The sequence below is a fragment of the Plectropomus leopardus genome, chromosome 11 (assembly GCF_008729295.1).
Source record: "Plectropomus leopardus isolate mb chromosome 11, YSFRI_Pleo_2.0, whole genome shotgun sequence".
Lineage (NCBI taxonomy): Eukaryota > Metazoa > Chordata > Actinopteri > Perciformes > Serranidae > Plectropomus > Plectropomus leopardus.
Genome location: NC_056473.1, coordinates 16,315,597 through 16,337,080, shown reverse-complemented (window position 1 = coordinate 16,337,080; position 21,484 = coordinate 16,315,597). Strand labels below are relative to the sequence as shown.

The window sequence follows — 21,484 nt, the reverse complement described above, 5'->3', positions numbered from 1 at the left end:
TCACACTGTTCAAAAGTAATTACCAGAGTTTTTATACATTGGCATCGGCTGCTCCGTCTTTCTTTTATGTCCCAACACCTGAAGAATACAAACTAACTACCCAAGACAGCAAACAAATCCATGGCAGGAGACCAGGGAATGTGAAGGGAAGCAGGGTGTAACTTTATTTAACATTCATGGTTTAAGAACATTGATATTTTTTCCTCTGAAATACACTTAGATATTAAAGGGTCACACAGGATTCCTACAGCTTGGGGCAAGTTAGATTTAAGACGTTATCAATGCCGTTTCAGAATGAAATTTCTAATCAATTTTACAGCATGAACCAACATCAGTAGCCCTTTTTACATAGAGATCATGCTATAGGAATGCTACCTAATCCTTTCTTTGGCCCTTTGCAGAACTAATCTTTGGCATTCTGCTCCAGTGTGTAATTTTAAATTGGTTCTGGCATACCAGAACCAAAGGAGGCAAATATTAACAAGGGCATTTAAATGTAAAAAAAATAATCATTTATCTTTGGAAGAAAAAACAAACAAAACAACCCCCCTCTCCCCAAGTGACAGCTGTATAGCTGACAATGAATCCTCTGCTGAGAGCATCGTGTCAGGAAGTGCTGTTGGTTTTCCTTTCCTGATTTGCATGACATTAATGCCAGAAAACAATCACATTTAAGAAGCTGGCACATTTTTTCTTAAAAGAGTATCTCAAATGGATTTATCATTTCGCAGATTAGTTGGCGATTAATTTAATAGTTAATAACTAACCATTAATCATTGCAACTCTAAAGTAGGGTTACTATGGTATACGATTTTCATTGTATGATAACTGTTTGAGAAAATATTGCGCTTTCTATCCAGGTGCACTATTTTTCCAATACTGTAGATAAGCAAATGTAAACGGTATGATAGCTCTCAGTTTTCATACCACAGTATAACTTGACACCAGTGTGTGGCCTCAACCCTTCTCCATTTACCTTCATTATATTGAAGTGGGAGCAGAAAACTCAAAACCTGGCTAAATCAAATCAACGACATAGCTAAATACCCCAGAGGTAATAAGAAAATGTTGTTTCTTTTTATATAATTTGGGTGAACTGACGCTTTAAAACTATATCCTCGAGCAGATCTTTACTCCGTATACACCTCCAGCTTTCTCTATTGTCAAAAATCCTAGTTGACACATTGTTACAAACAAAACATTTGAATGTTCTGCACATTTCCCCACAGACACTGAATCAGAGCAGGAAGTCAAATGATGCCAAAGGATAGATAGTTGCATTAGATGCTGTGTTTATGCCTTGTATTCATAAATTACATTACATCCAAAGTGTAATTGGTCAGAGGGACGAACAACAGCATACTTCTGGTACATTGGATTTCAAATTGGAACCTAATTTAGGATTTAATATTGGATTGGCCCTGGGCTTGACATTCTGTGAGGGACGGCACACTGTTTCTGTGCCATGAAATGCACAAAAGAACATGATGCTTGTCCCTCATCACATATATTTCTGCAGCTCACAACCTGGGATGCTGCACCTAGGATGCTGCATGCATTGGCTTTACCTTAAAAATTGCAAACAGACACAGGAGAGCAAAAGCAATGAGTTGTCATCTGACTTTATTTATTAACCTAAACCCCCACCACCCAGGGCTATTGCATAAAAAAAGAAAAAAAAAATTGTACAAAAATCAGCCACTCAGAAAAATGAGGTGAAACAGAAAATGTTGCAAACGAGATGTTTTCTCATTCAAAGCTGTACCTATTTTTTGGGGCGGACAGTTGGCTAAATAAATTTCATACATGTTTAACACTGACATGGCTCTGTTGTTTAAAAGTGAAAAACATTTATGAAAGGTTTTACAAGTGGCATAATGAAAATTAATAAAGACAAATAATGCACCATGAATTTAAAGCATACTGTAAGTGGTAAACAAAAACATCTACAGCATTTGCAGTGCATAATAACATATAATAAATAACACTGGATACAAGAACACTGTAAATATATGTACATAGAATTTCAGGGCTAAACAAAGTCAATGCATAGCAAGGCTCCTTAGTACCACCACAGTGCTGCTATCTTACAGTGATCACTCTTCTTTCCTGTCATTCCACTATTTCGAATTGCACTGAGCAGGGGGTCGTCGTACTGAAACAAATTATTGCACTGTGAAGTAAAATCAGGAACACTGTGGGTACTGTGAGGACATTAACATCAGCTTGCAAGGGAGAATAATTTGAACTTAACTTGCTTTGCAGTGAGTGTGATTCATTGGACATTGTTGATATTTTTTGAGTTTATATCCAGTGGCAACCTCTGGGGTTTAAAAGGAAGTCAACATCGAAGTTCCAAAAACTGCAGGTTCTTGACTGGCCACCTAAGGCGTGCTCAAAGAGTAAGCCAATCCCTTTAGACCCTCATGTTAAAATGTCCAACTTTACAGCAGAAATAAACATGTACAAGAGGCAATTTTCTTATAGCTCACCTGTTTAAATGTTATTAAGGCTTAAAATTATGCATACTTAAAGGTGCTGCTGCTTTGAGTGACAGGTGAGTGCCGTCTGTTTAAAAGTTACTACCACAGCGACAATGTTGGTTGAGTAAAGTATCCATGGCATAACCCCTGATTGACACAGTATTGGCTAATGGTGTCCCAAAAGGTTTTGTCAAGATTTTTTTGTGATTAACTGTAGCTTGGAAGGGGCTTCATTATGTGTTCCTGCCCCTTTGTTAGCATGTAGGTCACAGTAACATTAGCCATAATAATCAAAAAAAAAAAAAATACTTTGCAAGGTGGCTAAGCTGCAGATGCAGTTTTTCAGGTGATTTGCCAAGCTCGTAGATTTGTGATAAGCCAGTTTTCTTTGGCATATCTGGCATCTGTAAATTTTGAAATTATTCTAGACGCTTAACTTTTTTCAACACTTTGCTAGTGCATCTATAAGCCCGTCACTGGCAGTTAAACTGTTGGAGTCACTTTAAATGTCATTGTCTGACAATAGCAAATAATGAATTTAAATTCAGAATTAACTAAATGGCAAATTCAAGGCTTCAAAATGGGAGTCCACACACCAATGGGGAGTTTCACATTGGCTGTGTCCATTATTTTATAGCCTGATTTTGACTGCTCACCCACTGCTGTCTTAGATGATGGTTGTAAGAACTTTTTATTGCAAGTGATCACGAGTGTTAATGCTGAATAGAGTCAATACAAAGGCTACTTCAAACATCCAAATGTTATTTTAGTGCCAGTGAGCTAAAACAACATGGCTTTGGAGCTGCATCAATAAAGTGAGCTGTTTATTTGCAGATGTGCTGTGAATACTCTCCTTGTAGAGTGGGAGGAACTTGAAAATGAGTAACACATGATGAAGCCTGATGCTGGGAACACGTGTGCATTATTGTTGACCATCACATAAAATGGCGTGGTCAAAGCAATGTGAATGGTAAAAAAAAAATAAAATAGGGAAAACAATCATCTGGGGTTGCTGTGTCTAAAGAATGGGAGACAGGCGCTAAGATAAGAGGAGCTAATGTGACAAAGGGAGTGAAATAATGGTGTTTAGATGGGATCACAATGAAATTTCGAGGTGAAGGCAGCTTTTAGCACAGAGGCTGATGATGTAGTGTCAGGAAGTGCTGAGCGAGATCAATAAAGATTAGAAGATGTGTGAGCCTGCTGTTGATGTAGAGTGGAGGGTTATTTTGCTGTTTGTGTGGTTTGGGTTATTTTGAGGCGCGAACTCTGCAGATATCATCCTGCCTTGAGGATATCTGGGGAACACGTCATTTCCTTTAATTGTCCAAGATACAATCAATCCGTTTTTAAAAACAATAACAAGTGAGTCACATCTTAGTGAAAAAAAAAATCCAGTGATAAACAATGACTACACATAGAAAAACAAATATTTATAGCTACTGCAGATCTACGATATGTGAAATCACATTCAGATGAAAGACACACGCTGGCAACTACATCTGCCATAAGCTTTAAATAGATTATCCCAAATTGGCTTTGTGCTTTGTTACATGAGTTTCATGTGCAGATCAACATTTCCCTTCCTTACATGATTAGTGTTAAATCAACAGGGCCATGCCGAGCAGCCTGCAAACATGTGAATGAATCAAAGGAATAAAATGACAATTGATTAGGAATACACAATTTCCAAGGGGGGAAAATGCAGTCTTATTTTGGAGCATTAAAGAGCTCTATAAAAGTAGTCCAGCTATAAATTACAACAGTGTCAATCACCACTTAATATGCGCTCAATCTCCTCTAGTCTCTTCAAGGCAGCTGCCCTTTTTTTCTCTATATCTTTAATCTCTTTAGTGGACTTACCCTTAGTCTGCTTGTCAGACTGGCTACTGTCCAAAGATTCTGATTGGTCCACACCCACACCTCCGAGGCTTTCTGTAGAGGATTTCCGCTCATTCTTCTCCTCCCCAGCCCCCTTCACAACAGCATCAGCACCCCTCCCTTCCTTCTCACCCTCAGCAACTTCCTCCGCTCCCTCTTTAACTCTCTTCGGCTTTTCCTCCTTAGCCAATATGGTGGCTCCACCTGCCGCAGTAAGAGGTTGCCCTGCTGCGCTCATGGCTGCCATTTTACTTCGAACAATATTCAAGTGACGACGCACGTACTCCTCGTTTGGTGCCAGGGCCAGTGTTTCCTCCAGGCAGCGCTCGGCACGTGGCAGGTCGCGCTCCTCAAAGTAGACCACGCACAAGTTATGCTTGCCTTGCACATTGGTGGGGTCCATGCGCAAAATGCGCTCAAAGCAGGCTTTAGCACCATGTGTGTCCTTCTTGTGGTTCATGAGGATGTCACCCTTCAGGATGAGGCCCTTGATGTGCTCTGGGTGGTGACGCAGCAGCTCGTCCAACACAGGCAGTGCATCCATCTCGCGTTTGGACTGAGAATAAAGCAGTGCCAGGTTAAACAGTGCACTACGGAACCCAGCTTGCAAACCAATGGCTTTACGCATCCACCGCTCAGCTGCTGCATTTTCATTGGCATCCATGGCCAGCATGCCAAGGTTGAAGTAGCCGTTGGCATCTTCAGGATCCTCCTCCACATAGATCAGGAAACGACGGTTGGCTTCAGGCCAGAATTTTGGCTCGCCTGCCACAAAAACAAGACAAAATACAAGGTGTCATTTATTTTTGCAATCCACTCCTAATATTCAACTATATAGTCTACAGCAGTGTTTCTAAAATGGTTTTGAGGGGTACCTGAGGGGTACTCTGGAGTACTACAGAGGATACATAAGATTTTTATCTCCACCGGGTGTAAGCCTGAAGGGGATCATGCGTTTGGTCATGTCAGTGGGCGTCTGTCTGTCTGCAGCTATTCATGCAAACTACTTGACCAAGTAGCCCCAAATTTTGTGTGCATTCATGATTATATGCTCAAGGATCTCTTGTGGTTGCAGTTATGGACATTTTTTTAAAAGTCCGTTTTATTGACTATTTAATATCGTCACTGGTTTCTTTTTGTGTATTTTAGTTGCGTTTATTGTTCTTATTTCCTACTTTGTTGTGCTTTAGCCTACAGACAAATTTAATACTATTGAAAAATCTTGATAAGAATGACATGGGCCACAGATTTGTGGCTGTTTTAATAATAAAAAATAGATTATTCCTCACAATTATATTGTATCTAAATTTCAGACACAGTTCATGTTAACAGAAGAAATGAATCTGCTTTATGCAATGTGCTACAGCCCTATCAAAAACAGACACCGTGTATATTTTTAATAACTTCTTGGACCCTTATGAATAGTGCTGTTGTGCTTCTGCTGGAATTACAAAATCAAAAAACTAGAATGGCCCTGATCTGCCTGGGTGACTGCCTTGTGGAGATTTTTACTCTACTGAGCGCACTTTTTTAGTTTTTAAAGTTTAATTACAAAATATCAATCATGCATTATTCCTAAAAATAAATACGCTATAATAAGTTCAATGCAAAATGTAAATGTTATTTTAATGAACCACATTTTATATTCGCTGTTTCTATTTTCATTTTCATTTTCATTTTCATTACTGCTGCAATAAACACAATCCCAGTCACTTTAGACAGAGTCTCTGAGGAGTCTCGCAGAAAAATACACTGCCATGCACTTGCAGTCGGTCATAAGTGATGATTGGGAGGGATTACTTCTGCATGAGTCGTGTAATGTCTTTTAGGAAAGTCCTGCAGCCTATATCTTTAAACGTATATAAAAGTGGGCTAACCTCATAATTGCTGAAGGCAGTTGTTGTGATCCATTAAAGTGAACACAAACTGCAGCCGAAGAAGGAATATGTTAAATGTGAAGAAAAGAATTTGTGGCATGTTTGGAGCGCTGCACACTTTAACACCTGTGTTACCCTGGCCACTTTAGCCAGAAAATTGAAAGTAAGATGAATTTGGTGAAACAGAATCCAGCTCCAAACATTCAAAAAGCTTTCAGACTGTCTGCAAAGGTATTTCTAAAAGAGCTTTTTCTAGCCATTAGGGTTACAAAGGCTGTAGTGCTGTAGCTTACTGTCAAATGACCCTGGATTGAACTTTGTCATCTGAGAGAAAGCGGCATGTCTGCAGTGGACTATACAAATAAAGAGCTGTGGGAGAATGCTGTGAAAATGTAACAACGATCATATCACATTGTGAAAGTGACGTTCTACTTGTGTTGTTGATCCATGTTTAAAATCTCTTATTACACAGACTCTGCTATGTTTTATATCCACACATTTATAAGACTGTAAAAGAGAGAATCATTTAAAGAATGTGACACATCAGTTGAAAAAAAATCTGCAGAGTGGAGGAAGCAGGCTCTGTGAGTTTGGCAAACATGAGCTTGTTGTGTAATGCTATTTAGCACTTGTTATGAATCATTTTCAAAAGGTACACTTGGCAGAACAAATCAACTGTTAAAAGCCCTTGATTGATAGAGTAGCAATGGAATACCTTTACACATGTGCTGACACATCAAAGGTTGGCAGGTAACAGTAACGCTCATACTAGAAAGGTAAAACACAATCTGTTGACAAGAACTATTGCTACCTTGAGGACTCAACTCCTTGTTAATTTTGTTTGAACCACCCAACAAAAAGATAAATAGACATGTCATCCTTAGTTTCTGTGCCCTCAACAAGTGGGTAGTCATATGTGTCTCTAAAGTCCAGATGCTCCAAATGGTCCAAATGTTTAAACTGGAAAAACCTGCTGCAGACGTGCTGGGGTTAAAGAGTGCATAAACACCGCAGCAAGATTTAGAAGAAGCATGGGTGGAAAAGCTTACACAAACTAAAAAAACCACCAGTCGAACTTGCTGTAAATATAACTGCTTATTAAATGTGTGAATTGTGATAGAGCAAATGAAGTGTGACTTGACAGAAACTTGGCTTCGAACTCTGCGCCAGTGCTCAGATTTATTGTAATGTAAGGGCCAATTCTAAGGAACCTGGTTACACCCTAAAGGTAACATCAGGTTATTTCCTTTGTTCCTACCTGTTGCTTTGAAAGATGCCTTGAACAAGTAGTGTCCCACCTTTTCTCCAGCCAAGGACAGGATTAGTTAAAACCATTCACATAGCTCACTCACCAGACTCCTGCATGAGAAGTGCTGAGTTGAATAGCGCCAGCTTGTGGCGTGGGTTTAGCTCAAGGGCGTGGTTGAAGTTCTTCAGGGCCTCTGATGGGTCCTTCATCTCAATGTTGACGATTGCTAGGTTGTACCACAGGTCAGCGTTGGTGCGGTCAAGCTCCAAGGCCCGGAGGTAGGCATCCCGGGCTTCTGTGAGCTTGTTCATCTTCAGCAGCAGCTCCCCTCTGAGACAAATAAAATTCATTAAATAAAAGCACACAAAAAGAAATCAGTAATCAAGGTGTGGTAAAATAAAGTGTGTAAAATGCTCAGTATATAATTTTTTTTCTGTGGCAATCAAAGTCCACTTTCACTTAATACTAGGAAGGCCAGACAAGTAATGGAAGCAGATTTTTGTGCCTCTGCCTGGGGTTGTCCGTCTGTCCGTCCATTCGTCCTTCTGTCACATTCTCATAAGCACATTATCCCCAAAACACCTTGGGGGAATTAAATCAGATTTGGTACACATGTCCATTTGGACTCAAGACTGAATTGATTATAATTTAGTGATCAAATTTAAAGGTCAATGTGACCTCACAAAACATATTTGGCCATTGGCCATAATTCATACACAGGGTAAAATGAAGAAATAATGACTTTTTATATACAAAAGGTCAATCGTCCACCTCACTGTGACATAATGTTCTACGAAAACACTTTTCTGGTGGATGTGTGTCAAGCATCCATGTTTTCAAAGACATGGATGCAAACTGTTGCCCTTTGTTGGGTTTACGGAGGCATACATTTGCGAGGTAGTAGTTTGAGGTGCAGGTGATAAATAGAATAGAGAGTCTAGAAACATTGTGGCAGTTACTACAGGCCTTCATTGCAGAGCAGGAAAAAAGAGTGTATTGAATTAAAATTCAAGAATGTGTGTGCTGTGTCCAGGGTTTTGGACTAATCATTTGGTATTTTGGAACGCTTTTCCTCCAAACTGTAGATGTCACTTAACGAATATGCAGATTATTATGGAAGAAAATCAATCACATCATTGCTGGTCAGTTTCAGATGGAGCTGCATTCTTGTGTACTTCTAGCTACTGTTAAACTTTGGATTTTATTCCAGAGGAACTGTTTGCTAAAAAACAGTAAATAGGAAGCGAACAATTATGTTATACACATTTTATTTAAGGAAAAAAAGAATAAAACTCCTGTCCAAATTGACATTAAGTTGTACCATTAAGTTATGAGTAGTGATGAAGTCTGCTAAATCATGCTCAAAGATTGACATGGATAGGTCCAAAGTAAAAAATCTTGCCTGCTGATGTAGGCCTGTTTGAAGTCTGGTCTCATGCTGATTGCTTGTCGGTAGAGCTGGTCAGCCTCCTCCAGCCTCGATTCGTTGGCCCGGATCAGATTGGCCAGGTTTATGTAAACGTTCAGGTGGTTAGGGGCCACACGTGTGGCATATTTCTTACCAGGAATTACCTGATGAGCCATCACAAAGAAGTCAGCGAGTAAGGTCAATCACAACATGTTTGAATACACAGTTCCTGAACAAAGTATTACAAAATAGACACACTTTGTCTGTCTCCTCTGACAATTCAACCAGATTAGATTGTAATGTTGACAATATTTTTGGGTGCTAACTTCCTGATGTGCCCAAGCCCCCAGGAACAGAGCTGGGCTTTGAAGCCAATTTGACATAGTGGCTAAACCATATAACTAAAACTTCCGAGTCCATCATGTGATGCCATTTGGTCTAAAATGAATAACAAGTGGGTAGGACGCAGTAAAAGATATGCATGGAGATGATCCAAGTGGTTTGGCTTAGCCTGACTGGTGAATGAAGAAGTGTTTTTTTGTTTGAACTTTTACTTAGCACTATGCAATTTGCTTTATGCAACTTGCTGCAGACATTTGTGCTCTGTCTTTGACATGATGAGATACCTGAGGCATGAGAGATTTGGCAACCAAGTAAGCATCTTCTGCCTCTTTGGACTTGTTCAAGTTCTTGTAGGTTCTTCCAACATTCATGTGAGCACCAATGTCATCTGTGGAAACATTGTATGGAGAATAAGAAAAAAAATAACTACAGGCTGAAATATGCAGAAGTCAGTGTTTTTTTAAAGTCCATTTTCGTAAACTGACCCTGTTTGTTTCCCATGTATTTTGACACGTTTCTCCCACTTTACTTTGTTTCCACAAATAAACTGAACTAATGTTAATTATACATAATGAGAAATAACACCTAAATGCAACTATGTTTTGAGAGGGAGCAAAATAACTGCTTCCGGGAACCAGTAGGACAAGTGAAACATTGAAAAGGGTCAGTCAGGGCAAGCAGAGTTGATGCTTGATGATTAGCATAGCAGGAAATCCTCATCGGGTTAATGTGTTTACAGTGTTAATCTTGGGGAAACACTCTTGGGTGGTGAACCGGCAAAACCGTTGATGTCTCAGCTGATGACGGGCTTCCTGAAAACTAAGCAATGAAGCAAAACAGAAATGCTGGGAGAGGCCTCACTTTCTCTAACAGGACATCTAATGTATAAATATTAAATATTAGTTTAGTATAAATTCTTGAGGTGAATGCAGTCTCAGTTATTGGAGTATGATTAATGGACTCATCAAACAACAGGGTGGCCAAGTGAAGAGGGAAGTTACTGGAAAATGAAATGACAATCCAAGACAAATATATGAACACAGCCACCCTTTATACAGTGAGATTCACAAGGCATCAAAGACTTAAAGGGGCAGTTCACCATAAAATCAAAAATACATGCTCTAGCTGTTACCTGTTGTACTATTTATCAATCTAGATTGTTTAGGCTTGTTTGCAATGAGTGTTGGAGATATCAGCTGTAGAGATGCCTGCTTAGTATCGAATATAATGGAACCACATGACAACCAGCTAGCCCCGCAAAGCGCCAAGAATTTGAAAAACAGAACAGCATTGTCTCTTACCAGATATCGTGACCCAGTGTCTGAAGATAATCCACAGACCTTGTTGAGAGCAGTTTAATCGGGGAATTATTTTCTTTTTACTGAACTACACCCGCCAACCACATAACCGTGCATAAAGTGTGCATATACTCACGGACAAGAGGCCAAGCCCCTTGTTTAGCAATTATAATAGTACTGTATTTTGTTTGCGACTTCTGCAGCAACAATGTGGGCAGTAACTACCTGGAAACCTTTTATCTCTGTGCACTTCCTCATGTTTTTTTTCATCTCACCCATTTAACTGAATATGTAAATGTAAGTGACAGTTGTTGCAGCATGCATTAAAAAAATAAGACACAAAGCTACAGCAGGAAAACCACACTGGCAAAAACAACCACACCTCACTGAAAGAAAGACTGGAAAAAAAGAGAAGCTCTTGAAAGGGTATCTGCTGAACAACTCAACACTTTAACACTGAGTTAAATCAGCACATCTGAAAGTCTTAAAAAAGGTTCACTAAATGAGTCTTTTGGCACAGGGCTATTGTATGGTAGGTCTTGTTTTGTCTAGCCCTCGTCTGATCATCTGGTCTGCATTTATCTTCAAAGAGCTGGTAGTGCAGTTTATCAGCTGACAGTGAAAATCTTATTGTGTCACAGGTGATAAATTTACAACATGAAAGATCTCACAATATCCTCTCGTACTCAGTTAAGACATATTTGGACAAGCCCCGGCAGATTTTTTTGTCATTACGTGTGATATCTCTCCCCAATGTCAAAATATCCTAATGATTTACAAATGGCTGATTTATGTTCCTTACCTGGCTGGACGCGAGTGGCCTGGAGAAAATACCGCAGAGCCCTTGCATAACTGTTTTGGTTCTCTAGAGCATGGCCAACATTGTTCCACAACTTGGCATTGTTCTTGTTAACCTGAAGCAGCAATTGAAGAAACATGTAAATAAGCTTATTTTGCCTTGTAAACGACTTGTTTTGAGTTGTTAAAGACTGATTCATCATTTGTAATCTTTTGACAGTTTAATCAGGCCTTTTAACACAAGCTGATCAAAGATTTGTTCTAATGTTGAAAAACAGCCAAGATATACTGGCAAGGTGGACAAGGATAGTCTAGAAACGGCGCCTAATTGTCAGTCAGTCTTACCTTCAGGGCTGAGGTGAACAGAGTATATTCTGACTCCCAGTCCCAATTCCTGTTGAAGGTTTTCACTGCATGTGTTGTTAAAAGAACTCCAATGATCAACCAGGAAACTTTCTTCAAGTGTCTACAAAGGAAGATATAAACAGTTTCAAATTATACTGGTTAGGTAATACAATAACACAACATGGTTTGGTGAGTTTTATTTTGTTTCTTTTGAGTTCGAATGAAGTGCATGTTATGGTGAGTTAACAAGGCAATTCAGCTGTTAGTCTTTGAGCAGTGGCAGAGTGAAACTTGGATTGGTGTATCATTGTATTTTTCAGTTGATTCAGGAAACTAGTTTGTCTGATACACTTTAAGGCCCCATTGATGTGTGTTGTCACCATAAGAACTAACAACAATCACCATTTTCTTTTGTGCTAGTCAAATAACCACAGCAAACAGGTTAATGTCCGTTTTATTCATTCTGTTTCTGTGGGAAGAGCACTCACCCTTTATGTGAGACAATCTTGAATCCATGCGCCACAAGGACACAGAATCCCATGCTGGGTACATAAAGTACCCGTTCTGCCACAACAAAACCCACAGGGAAGAAGAGGTTGGACGCAGGAATAAAAGGCAGGACGATCAAAGACAGGGCCTGAAGGAGAAAGACAAGAACTTATTTCAGTCTGTATGCAACGAATTATTAACGTGCACTTAATTTTAACTACATAGTGAAGTTCAGAGATCGTACTTCAACTGTCAAAAACATGTAGAAAAAATTTAAATGATTCCACTACAGCTGGCACATTTGGTTAACTGATCAAATTGTTGATTGACAGATTATCAGTTGACAGCTATTTTGAGAATTTAATTAACAATTTCAGTACATTTTCCAACAGAAACAGTTTTGATTCCAGTTTCTCAAATGTGAGGATATGCCACTACTCTCTGTCATCTGACAGTGGACTAGATAATTGTGTGTTGTTGTTTTCTTTAGTCTGTTGATAGGACAAAAGCCATTTCAAGATGTCACCTTGGCCTTTCAGAAATGATTATTGACTTTTTTTGTTTGGTTTTTTAGTCAATAATGAAAATAACCACGAGTTGCAGTCAAAGATTCAGCTTCTAAAAAGGTAAACTGCAGTAAGAGTCTCCACGCAAAACAAGCTGATGTTACAGTGGTTAATCAGATATGAGAGGTGGCAACAGGCAGGCTAAAATCTAACCATCTCATCGTGTGTGAAATGAGCTAAAGCCAAGAGATATGACACTGCAGGTTTTTCATACCTCTGCACAGGCTGGAGCCTGGGGTTTAGTCAGTTTTTATATATAGCATCAGTGCAATCAAAAGAAATAGCAATCCATGACTAATGCAGTTATATGGTTATTAAATAGAATGCTGTGGGAGTTACATGGTTGATATATGGGATACTGCCAGGGGAAGCGAAGAGTGCTAAAAATAATCTGTTTTCATATTTATTATAATATATGCCTTGGTATCTTATTACTTGTATTTCTAGAATATATATTGAGCCAAATGTTGGTTCTGTTTTCTTACACCCCAACGAAATAGTTTACTGCTCCATGACAGGTGGCATGATTTAATAGCACAGGACAAATTTCTCTGCAATAATCAACTGAATGCAACTCAAATTAAACCCATCAGGTTTAACTTCTTTATTTTCAATTGCAGTGCCTGGAAATCACATCTCTTATTCTGATGGAGAGTCCGTCCATAAAATCCTACTAAAAGTCATTAAAATGTAGTGTAGAGACTTATGGCCTCATTAGTTTTTATTTGCTTTGTTGACTTTTGAAAGATGTTTTTAGTATTATTGATTCCCATTATTAAAACCTATAAATCTGCATTTACTTTAGCAAAACTAACATCTATGAAAAGAACTGTCCACGTTTATCTTTCATTATTGCTAATCTCCCGTGTCTTCACAAGCAATAAGATTGAGCAAGTCACAAAAATAAATGCCTTATTGTGTCACATAAAATTGTTTAACAGAGTACGTACTGCAGTGTATGCCAAGATGAAGGCGATTTTAAGAAGTTTGTAACTCGTTTACATGCCAGCAACAGTATGTGTGGAGTAGGGCTGAAATTTTGAAAATCAGTTTTTCATTTAAGTAACTTTTAGGGGGAAAAAAATCACCTGAGCCAAAATGTTAAAATGCGACTGTTTGCTGGTTTTCTCAAGTCCTCTACAGAGTTGCAGCTGTATACAGCTTTCAAAGTATACTGTAATACAAAAATTGAATGTTAACGCATACATTTCCTTATCTGCGGTATTGAAAAAATTTGACTGGATGGAGAATCTCACCTTCATTTTTGTTATTTTCAAACGGGAGATTTTTTACACACACTTCCATTAAAAGTAAATGGTTTTAACTTTACATTATAGTAATAAAATGTTTGCTCAACCGAATGAAAAACCTTCTGTTTTCACTCCTTTGTGGGTCATTGTAACTGATGATAATACTAATTCTGTAATACCGTGATATCGCAATATTTTCTGAGACTGTGATCATACAGTGAAAATCTTATACAGTTGCAGCCCTTGTCTTCTATATCAATAGTACTGTAAAAAAACAAGAGCAAACAAACAAAACAGGTTTTTACTTGTTGGTCGGACAAAAGAACCAATGCGTAGATGTTAATTTGGGCTCAGGAAATTATAATGACACATTTTACCTTTTTAAAGACTAAATAATTAAAGGATTAATCATGAAAATATCCAGCAGATAAGTTGCTGAGGAAAATAATCATTAGCTGTAGCACTCTTGTACAGCCAACAGTCACCACGGCTAGGAAAGGGCAATCCAGAACAGGCCTCCTCAGTGGACAACTGTTATCTAAAACCATTCAATGTGTCTCATGCTCTGTGTGAGACAGCTGGCAGCCTTGCAGTAAAGCAAAGTAGGGTGATGTGGTTTGATATTGTTATGCAACATTTTTAAAAGGCTCTAAGCAAACCAGAGTAAACACCGCAAAGATCGTAACTCAGTTTATTTTGTGTTGACTTCTTGTGCCTTTTTCTAAAAATGAATAAGAGAAATACTGTTAGGAAGTTTACTGACCTTAAAGTAGGAGAGAGATGGGCTTGTTGCACAACAAATGCTAATTTGTTTCTGTGTGCAACAATGAACAATCAACATTCGCTCGAGTGAGAACTTATCTTTTATTTCTCATTATTCTGCTGACTGATATATTGCCTATTTTTGTCATTTTATTTTTTTCAGGTTGCTAAGTAATAAAAAATATCTTATTAGATTTGTTTTATTGATAAAGCTGTCAAGAATGTTCTGCAATCTGGATTTTGCCACAGTTAGTGCTTCAACGATGTAGCTTATGTCAAAAGAATTAAGTTCAATCAATAAAAACTAGATGGTGAAGAACAAATATCTTCAACAATGGTACTAAAATTCAGACTATAGAAAAAAAAAGTCTCTAGCAAGTAAATGTCAACAAGTTTAGCATCAGCAAAAATGTTCCAGTTGAGAATTCAATGACTTTGAGGATAAAGTATAATTATCTGGATTTTCTGTGGAACTAAAGTGGCTGATGAGCACAAGGAACCACTTTAGCTGAGAATTTGGTTAAAACCAGTTTATTGCCTTTAAATGGCCCCAGTTTATTATTTCTGAAAATAAAAGTAGCCCTTTCTGGACTAATAACATATAATGAAGCTATTCAACTAAATATGAGTAGTTCAAAGTGAATAAGAAAACATGTAAGATCATATTTACTGATCACAGACACTAAAATGTGTTATAATAATGCTCCACACAGAGCAGTCATCTATAGTTGGCCTCTATAACTAACCCTATACCCACCGATTTAAGACGACAGCCAAGAGGATCCCAATTACCCCAGCGACAAACTGTTGTGTTTCTCATTTTGTTTTTACTTGCGTGATCTTTTGGGTCAGGTATTGTTAAGGGAACTCCTAAGTAATACTAATACCTATAGAGTACTTAAACTGATGATTCAATACCCATCATGCAATTACAAGCATTCAGTTGCATAAAATGCGTGCAGATGCCACAGGGGTGTAGTATAGAATACTTTTGAATGTTGTGGTGCTGTCTCAGCTTGCTGAACAGCCAAGTCTGTAAAATACATTGCGCTCATCTTTACCACAGACTGTAATGGTTATAGCTGCTGCAGTAGTGAGCCAAACACACGTCACATTTAATCGAAGGCCGCTTGCAGCAAAAACATACCAACAGTCATTTTTTTTAGATCTGCGTACAAAAAAAAGATTAAATGCAGGTAATGTTTGACTAGAGAAATTTCAATAGTACTTGATACTGGGTTATTTCAGTTGATACCTTAAAGATATCAAGTACAGATACCCATCCCAAGAAAAAATCCTTTTCTTTACTGGAACTGTTGTAGCCTGAGACTAAAGATTTTAATTGCCAATGACTGCTTCTCTGTAATAGAGAAATATTTCAAAACAAGCCTGTTAGTAACAAAGCATAAACTTGGCCTCTGGCATTGGTGCCTGCCTGTTTCTCAAGAGCTGGGAAGTTACTTCCCACTTGACACTGCACTTTATTTGGTCCTGAGCAATACATCTGCTATGATATCGTTGCGTCCCCAAGCAACACTCAGGAATACGTTCATTTGCCAATATCTAGCTATTTCGGGCCAGGCTACCGGAACAAACGTGTTCATTCTGAAAGTTATATCTGTGATACTCAAATTGGTTGAGATTGCTACAATGTTACATCTCCAGGTTTCTTTCAATTTGTTGTTGAATAAGCTGAAGGGAGTGACGGAGAGTGAGCTGTGCCTAGCATGCTGCTCGGTGGTGTAACAGTTGATAGGGGTCCTCTCCAATACATTACACAGTGTGTACATAAAGCACTACTAATAAATGTATCCCGTAAATCTCAAGAGCTTGCACTGTATGCTGCACTCCCATGGGTTGTCAGCAATAAACCTGCCAGCTGTGAAGTCAATCAAATGAATAGTTGTCGAGAAAACTGTAGGACAAACACGCATTCACACCATAAACTGTGTAAATAATGGACAAAGCCACAGTGATAAAACCATTGGTTTGTTATCTGCTGTTTTAAAGCCTCCAGTTCGGCATTAGGGCTGGTTATGGTAGGGCTGTTCGGCATTTGGTTGAGAGGGTGAATTCTAAAAAAATTCACCCCCTGTACAGTTGTCATGAATGCTGAAATTAGCTATAGAGACCAAAACTGTTTGTTTGTGCCAGGCTGTAAGCATGTTTATTTCAGCTGTAAAGTTGGGCATTTTAACATGAGGGTCTCGGGGACTGACTCTGTTTTGGAGCAAGCCTCAAGTGGCCATTCGATGAATTTCAGTTTTTAGCACTTAAGCACTGGCTTAATTTTTCAGCCTCGGAGGCTGCCACTTGATACAGGCAAAGACTCCTTCCATTTTATTGAGCTCAGCAGAGAAGCATGAAAGTGAGGAGCACTCAGTCTGCAGCTATATCTCGGGACAGAGGGACGTCCCCAGAAGAACACTGACTGACAATACAAAAAAAAGACTGCTTGATTTGAAGGAATCTCAGTTGACTGAGGGGTCTCGACTGATTATTCGAATCGTCGAATTGTAGGAGGCAGTCCTAATACTAACAAACAAAGCAGTTTATTTGAATAATCTGGATAAGCATCTTCTCACCATGATGACAGTCTTTGCAGAGCTGTGTCTGTAACGCAGGCTGTGGTAAGCTAGCAGGCCCAGAAAAGTGTAGAACACAAGGGTGGCCAGGTTTCGCAGGTCTAGAAGTGACTCCACCAGAGGGATGGTTCCCATAGTCCAGTCACAGCAGAGCTCAGATGGATTCAGCAGAAGCCATGCATTCACAGGAAGTAGGTAGTTGAAAGTGAGTTGTCTAGCGGGAGTGGGGCTGACTGCTGCAGGGTTATCAAATCTAGAAAGAGAGGACCAAGAAGAAAAGTTAAACTGACCAGTAAAGCCTGACCAAACATGCCATGGAGCATGGTGTGCCCATGGAGCACTTTTTTTTCCACAGAATGCATTAGAATATATGCAAGGAAACACTTTTGCTTGAGGAATTTGAGGTCATGTATACTGAGCAAAACTAAAAAGATCACAAGTTAAATGTGGTTAGGAGTATGGGTTCAAGGAGGCAAAGAAGAGCTTAAATACAAAGTGTCAGGAAAGGGCATGTCAGCATATATTGACACCTTCGCACAAAACTTGTTATTTTAAACCTCAGAATTTCATTTGGATAAGACTTGGGATTTACACCTCTGTTTGCCTTTTAATGCCTGGAAAGCCGTGAAGAAAAATGTCTTATTAGAGAGATAAAATACCTGTGTTAAAAAATAAATACCATATAGCTAACCAATGACGGAGCACGGATATTAAATAGCAGTGGAATTTGAGTAAAAAATGATTCATTTTTTTATGATTGATGGTAATGTTTGAAAATAAAAACACAGGTCTATCATAAATCAAATGTAGCACAATTCATCTTCTTCAGGTTCTTTATCTTTTGCACAGCCTCAGCTGTCAAGAGAACAATCACCCATCTTAGTCAAGAGAACATGCACCCTTCATCATATCCCATAAAATACTGCATGTCAAGTTGATTTTGTTTAAAGTATCTTTATCTTTATCTGAGTTGTGAGCTTCTTTTCCATCAATCATAGTAAAAAAAGAAGGCTGAGCTATGATGAGTATGTACCCAAATACACTGATTTTTGTTTTCTACACCTTGAAATGCAGTATTTGTATCTCATCTACTATAACTATCTAGATCTATAAAACCGATATCTAAATAAGATATAAGGCTACAATATATCCATCTGCCGAAATCAATATCTAAAAAATTAGTACAGCAACAGAGTTGAGAGACAGCAAAGCACACAGCATGTGATATACAATGTAGATGCTTTTTATAGATGTTCACATTCAGAACAAAGATGTTATTTAATCTTGCTATATAAAATTTTGTCATTTAATGTGGTACAGGATAGAGGTTAACCGCTGGTGGATCTTTAAAGGCTGATAAAATAACAATAGTTTAGAACAGAAAAAAGCAGACAGACGCTAAATCGTGGAAAAGAAATGACAGTTTCAGATATGAACAGTCTTTGAATTTATCCAGCAACTGGATAACTGTTGAATTTAATATCAAACTCAAAGTAATAAATGCTTCAAAAAAAAAAAAAAAAAGAAAAATCTCAATCACTGAATATCAAACTCAAAGTGATAAATACCTAAATAAATATGAAAAGCATTAACTGAACAACACTAAACAAAATCTAGATGGGAGTTAGTTTTGTTTGCACTATTAATTTTACTCAACTTCAACCTGAGATTCTCAGGACACTACTTTGATGATCATAAATCCAACAACACTTTTTATTCCAATGCTAACTGAAAGTCCAAGTGGCCATCTAAAATAAAAAGGGCCTAATATTACTCTGAGAAGATGAGTGCTAAGAAAATTTCATTGGAATTTTCAATTGAATAATGAGATACCTGGAGTGCATGACTGTGTAGTAAATTTGTAATGTAAGTGACATAAGATAACCCTTTAAAATGTAAATTATTATTTATCACTATGAACATGTTTTGTCTATTCAAGAGCCAGTGAGACCCCCATATCCTCAACTTAAGATCTGTCTCTCTTTGGTGTCCAAGGTATGCATATCCAGCCGGTATCTAAACTGCTCTGGTACAGTAGGAAATTTGAACTACGAGACCACCTGTTAAGGCAACTAATCCCAACTGTGATGGAGATAATCTCAATGTGCAGTATTGTTATGACTTGAACACAGAAGTTCCTGCAGACAATCTGGAGACATCTTTAGGATTACGGCTAGAGGATTAGCCGATCGTGCTAATTGTCTGAATTTTATCTCCACTATCAAATGCCATTAGGTTGAGTCTGTGCAGAATCCTGTGCAGACAATTTTAAAATAGATTACACTCAATCAACACTTGAACTATTACCATTCATCGCTGGTTTAGTGTTCTTACTGGTCACATCCTTAATCTAAATATAAAAGATTTCTCCCTCTGAATTATTACTTGTAGCAGCTATGCCTCTATTTTGCTGATACTGAAGAGATACTGTGCACAGAATCTAAGCTGCAGGCACACACTGATTTTCCTCTCTTTGTTTAATTAAAGATTCAGTATTTAGGATTCAGATGAATATACTGGAAGAAATTAAATATAATACCATGAGTATGTTTTCTGTAGTATATAATCACCAGCAAATGAGTACTTGTGCTTTTGTTACCTTAACATGACCCCTTTTGAGCCATTTATAACTACACAGGGAGCGGGTCCTTGTCTACAGAGATTATCATGTTGCACCGGCAGGTTTTTACGGTAGCTCAGAACGGACAAACCAAACACTGGCTCTCCCGTCAGCCCCTCCGCGACGAGCACTGTCAGAATAAACAGATTTTTTAAATGTGAAACCTGTTTATAGTATTTTTTTATGGTTTAACTCATCGGCTCCATCTGTTTTGGAGAGTGTTTTTAATGTGAGACAGCTTTATTGAGTGTTTACAATTTTTAATAACCAGGTCTGTTATTTTTGCGTATAATTCGGCTCCTAGTAAAAACCCTCTGAACAATGAACATTGAAGGAATTCTGACTAGGAGAGCTTTCAGCTAGTTGTAATCTGCTAGAAACCACTAAACCCCCCTAAATTTTACACACTGCTCCTTTAAGTTTAAAACGTACAACTCATTGGACACTTGGCCCATTTGCATTCATAGGTAGGTAAATACAGTGTAAAATACAGCAGCAAGTATTGTAAGCAATTGTTCCTTATTGTAATTTGATGGTCCTTGGATTGAAACACAATATTTTAACAAAGCTGTAATGAAAACGAAACATCCATTTATAAATAAGAAATATTGTCTCGTCAGAAAGTAGGTTTAAGTAATCTCTTAAATAAAAAAGGAGCTTTTTTCAAAATTAGTTAATGGATTAATGAAATTTATATTTAGTCTCGTATTTTAAATGATATAAGTATTCTTCGACAATAAATTACATTACATAAATAATATCTAGAATGCAATATTAAGAAGATATGATACATTTCGGTTTGTTATTGTTGTAAGTATTTCGTTACTTGATAATATGTCAATATCTTATCTTATTGACATGAACCTAGACTCCCCTGCATTTTCAGGTTCATGAGGGTACACATACATCACACAAGTGTGTCACACTTGTGATGAACAGGGTCTGCATTCCATCCAGAGCAGGGCTGCACTGAGCCTGTGCCAAGTTCAACAGATGTTTTGTCATTATCAAAGGTGTCATGAACAAGAAGAGATGCTGTGCCCTCAAAATGTTCAGTGCACCTATCATGTTTGTGATTAACTTCCAGTGATAACAGTCTTACCGTTCACTACAACACCATAAATATCTCATTGCAGCATAAATATAACATGCCACATAAATTTACCTTACAGGGATATCAGCATGTGTTAAAGGGGGCATGGTATTTGACCGAGAATTGTCACAACGCAGTGGAAAGCATTTGAGGAATAAAAAGGATTTTTAAAAAAACACACTAGCTTTTTTCATGTAAGAGGATTACAAGGCCCATTTTTAGTTGTTTTCAAGTAGCTGCAGCTTTGGCCTTTGAACTCCTCACGACTGATTTAATTGTTCTTATCTGAGAAAGCAAATGTATATACAGTATGTATAATTCATTTTCATGTAATGTAGAACTCTGTTCACTACAAAATAGTTCTAGGCCTGTAAATAGCATCTGACAGCGGCAGGAAGTCAGAAGCCATGGGAAGATTTTCTACTTTAATCAAATAAA

The 21,484-nt window shown here is 38.1% G+C and overlaps 1 protein-coding gene across 3 annotated transcripts in view; it reads right to left on the bottom strand.

Annotated features, from left to right (window-relative positions):
• Positions 1-1,606: 1,606 nt before the first annotated feature.
• The window catches only part of tmtc3 (transmembrane O-mannosyltransferase targeting cadherins 3), a 34,694-nt gene continuing 14,816 nt past the window's right edge, over positions 1,607-21,484 (bottom strand). For all 3 annotated transcript variants that reach the window (XM_042496916.1, XM_042496918.1, XM_042496917.1), the window contains exons 7-14: positions 17,334-17,586; positions 12,170-12,318; positions 11,682-11,802; positions 11,341-11,452; positions 9,525-9,628; positions 8,893-9,062; positions 7,594-7,820; positions 1,607-5,129 (exon numbers count right to left, since the gene is read on the bottom strand). In XM_042496916.1, the coding sequence (XP_042352850.1) occupies positions 4,252-5,129; positions 7,594-7,820; positions 8,893-9,062; positions 9,525-9,628; positions 11,341-11,452; positions 11,682-11,802; positions 12,170-12,318; positions 17,334-17,586 (2,014 nt within the window). In that variant the 3' untranslated portion in view covers positions 1,607-4,251. The remainder of the gene's footprint in view (positions 5,130-7,593; positions 7,821-8,892; positions 9,063-9,524; positions 9,629-11,340; positions 11,453-11,681; positions 11,803-12,169; positions 12,319-17,333; positions 17,587-21,484) is intronic.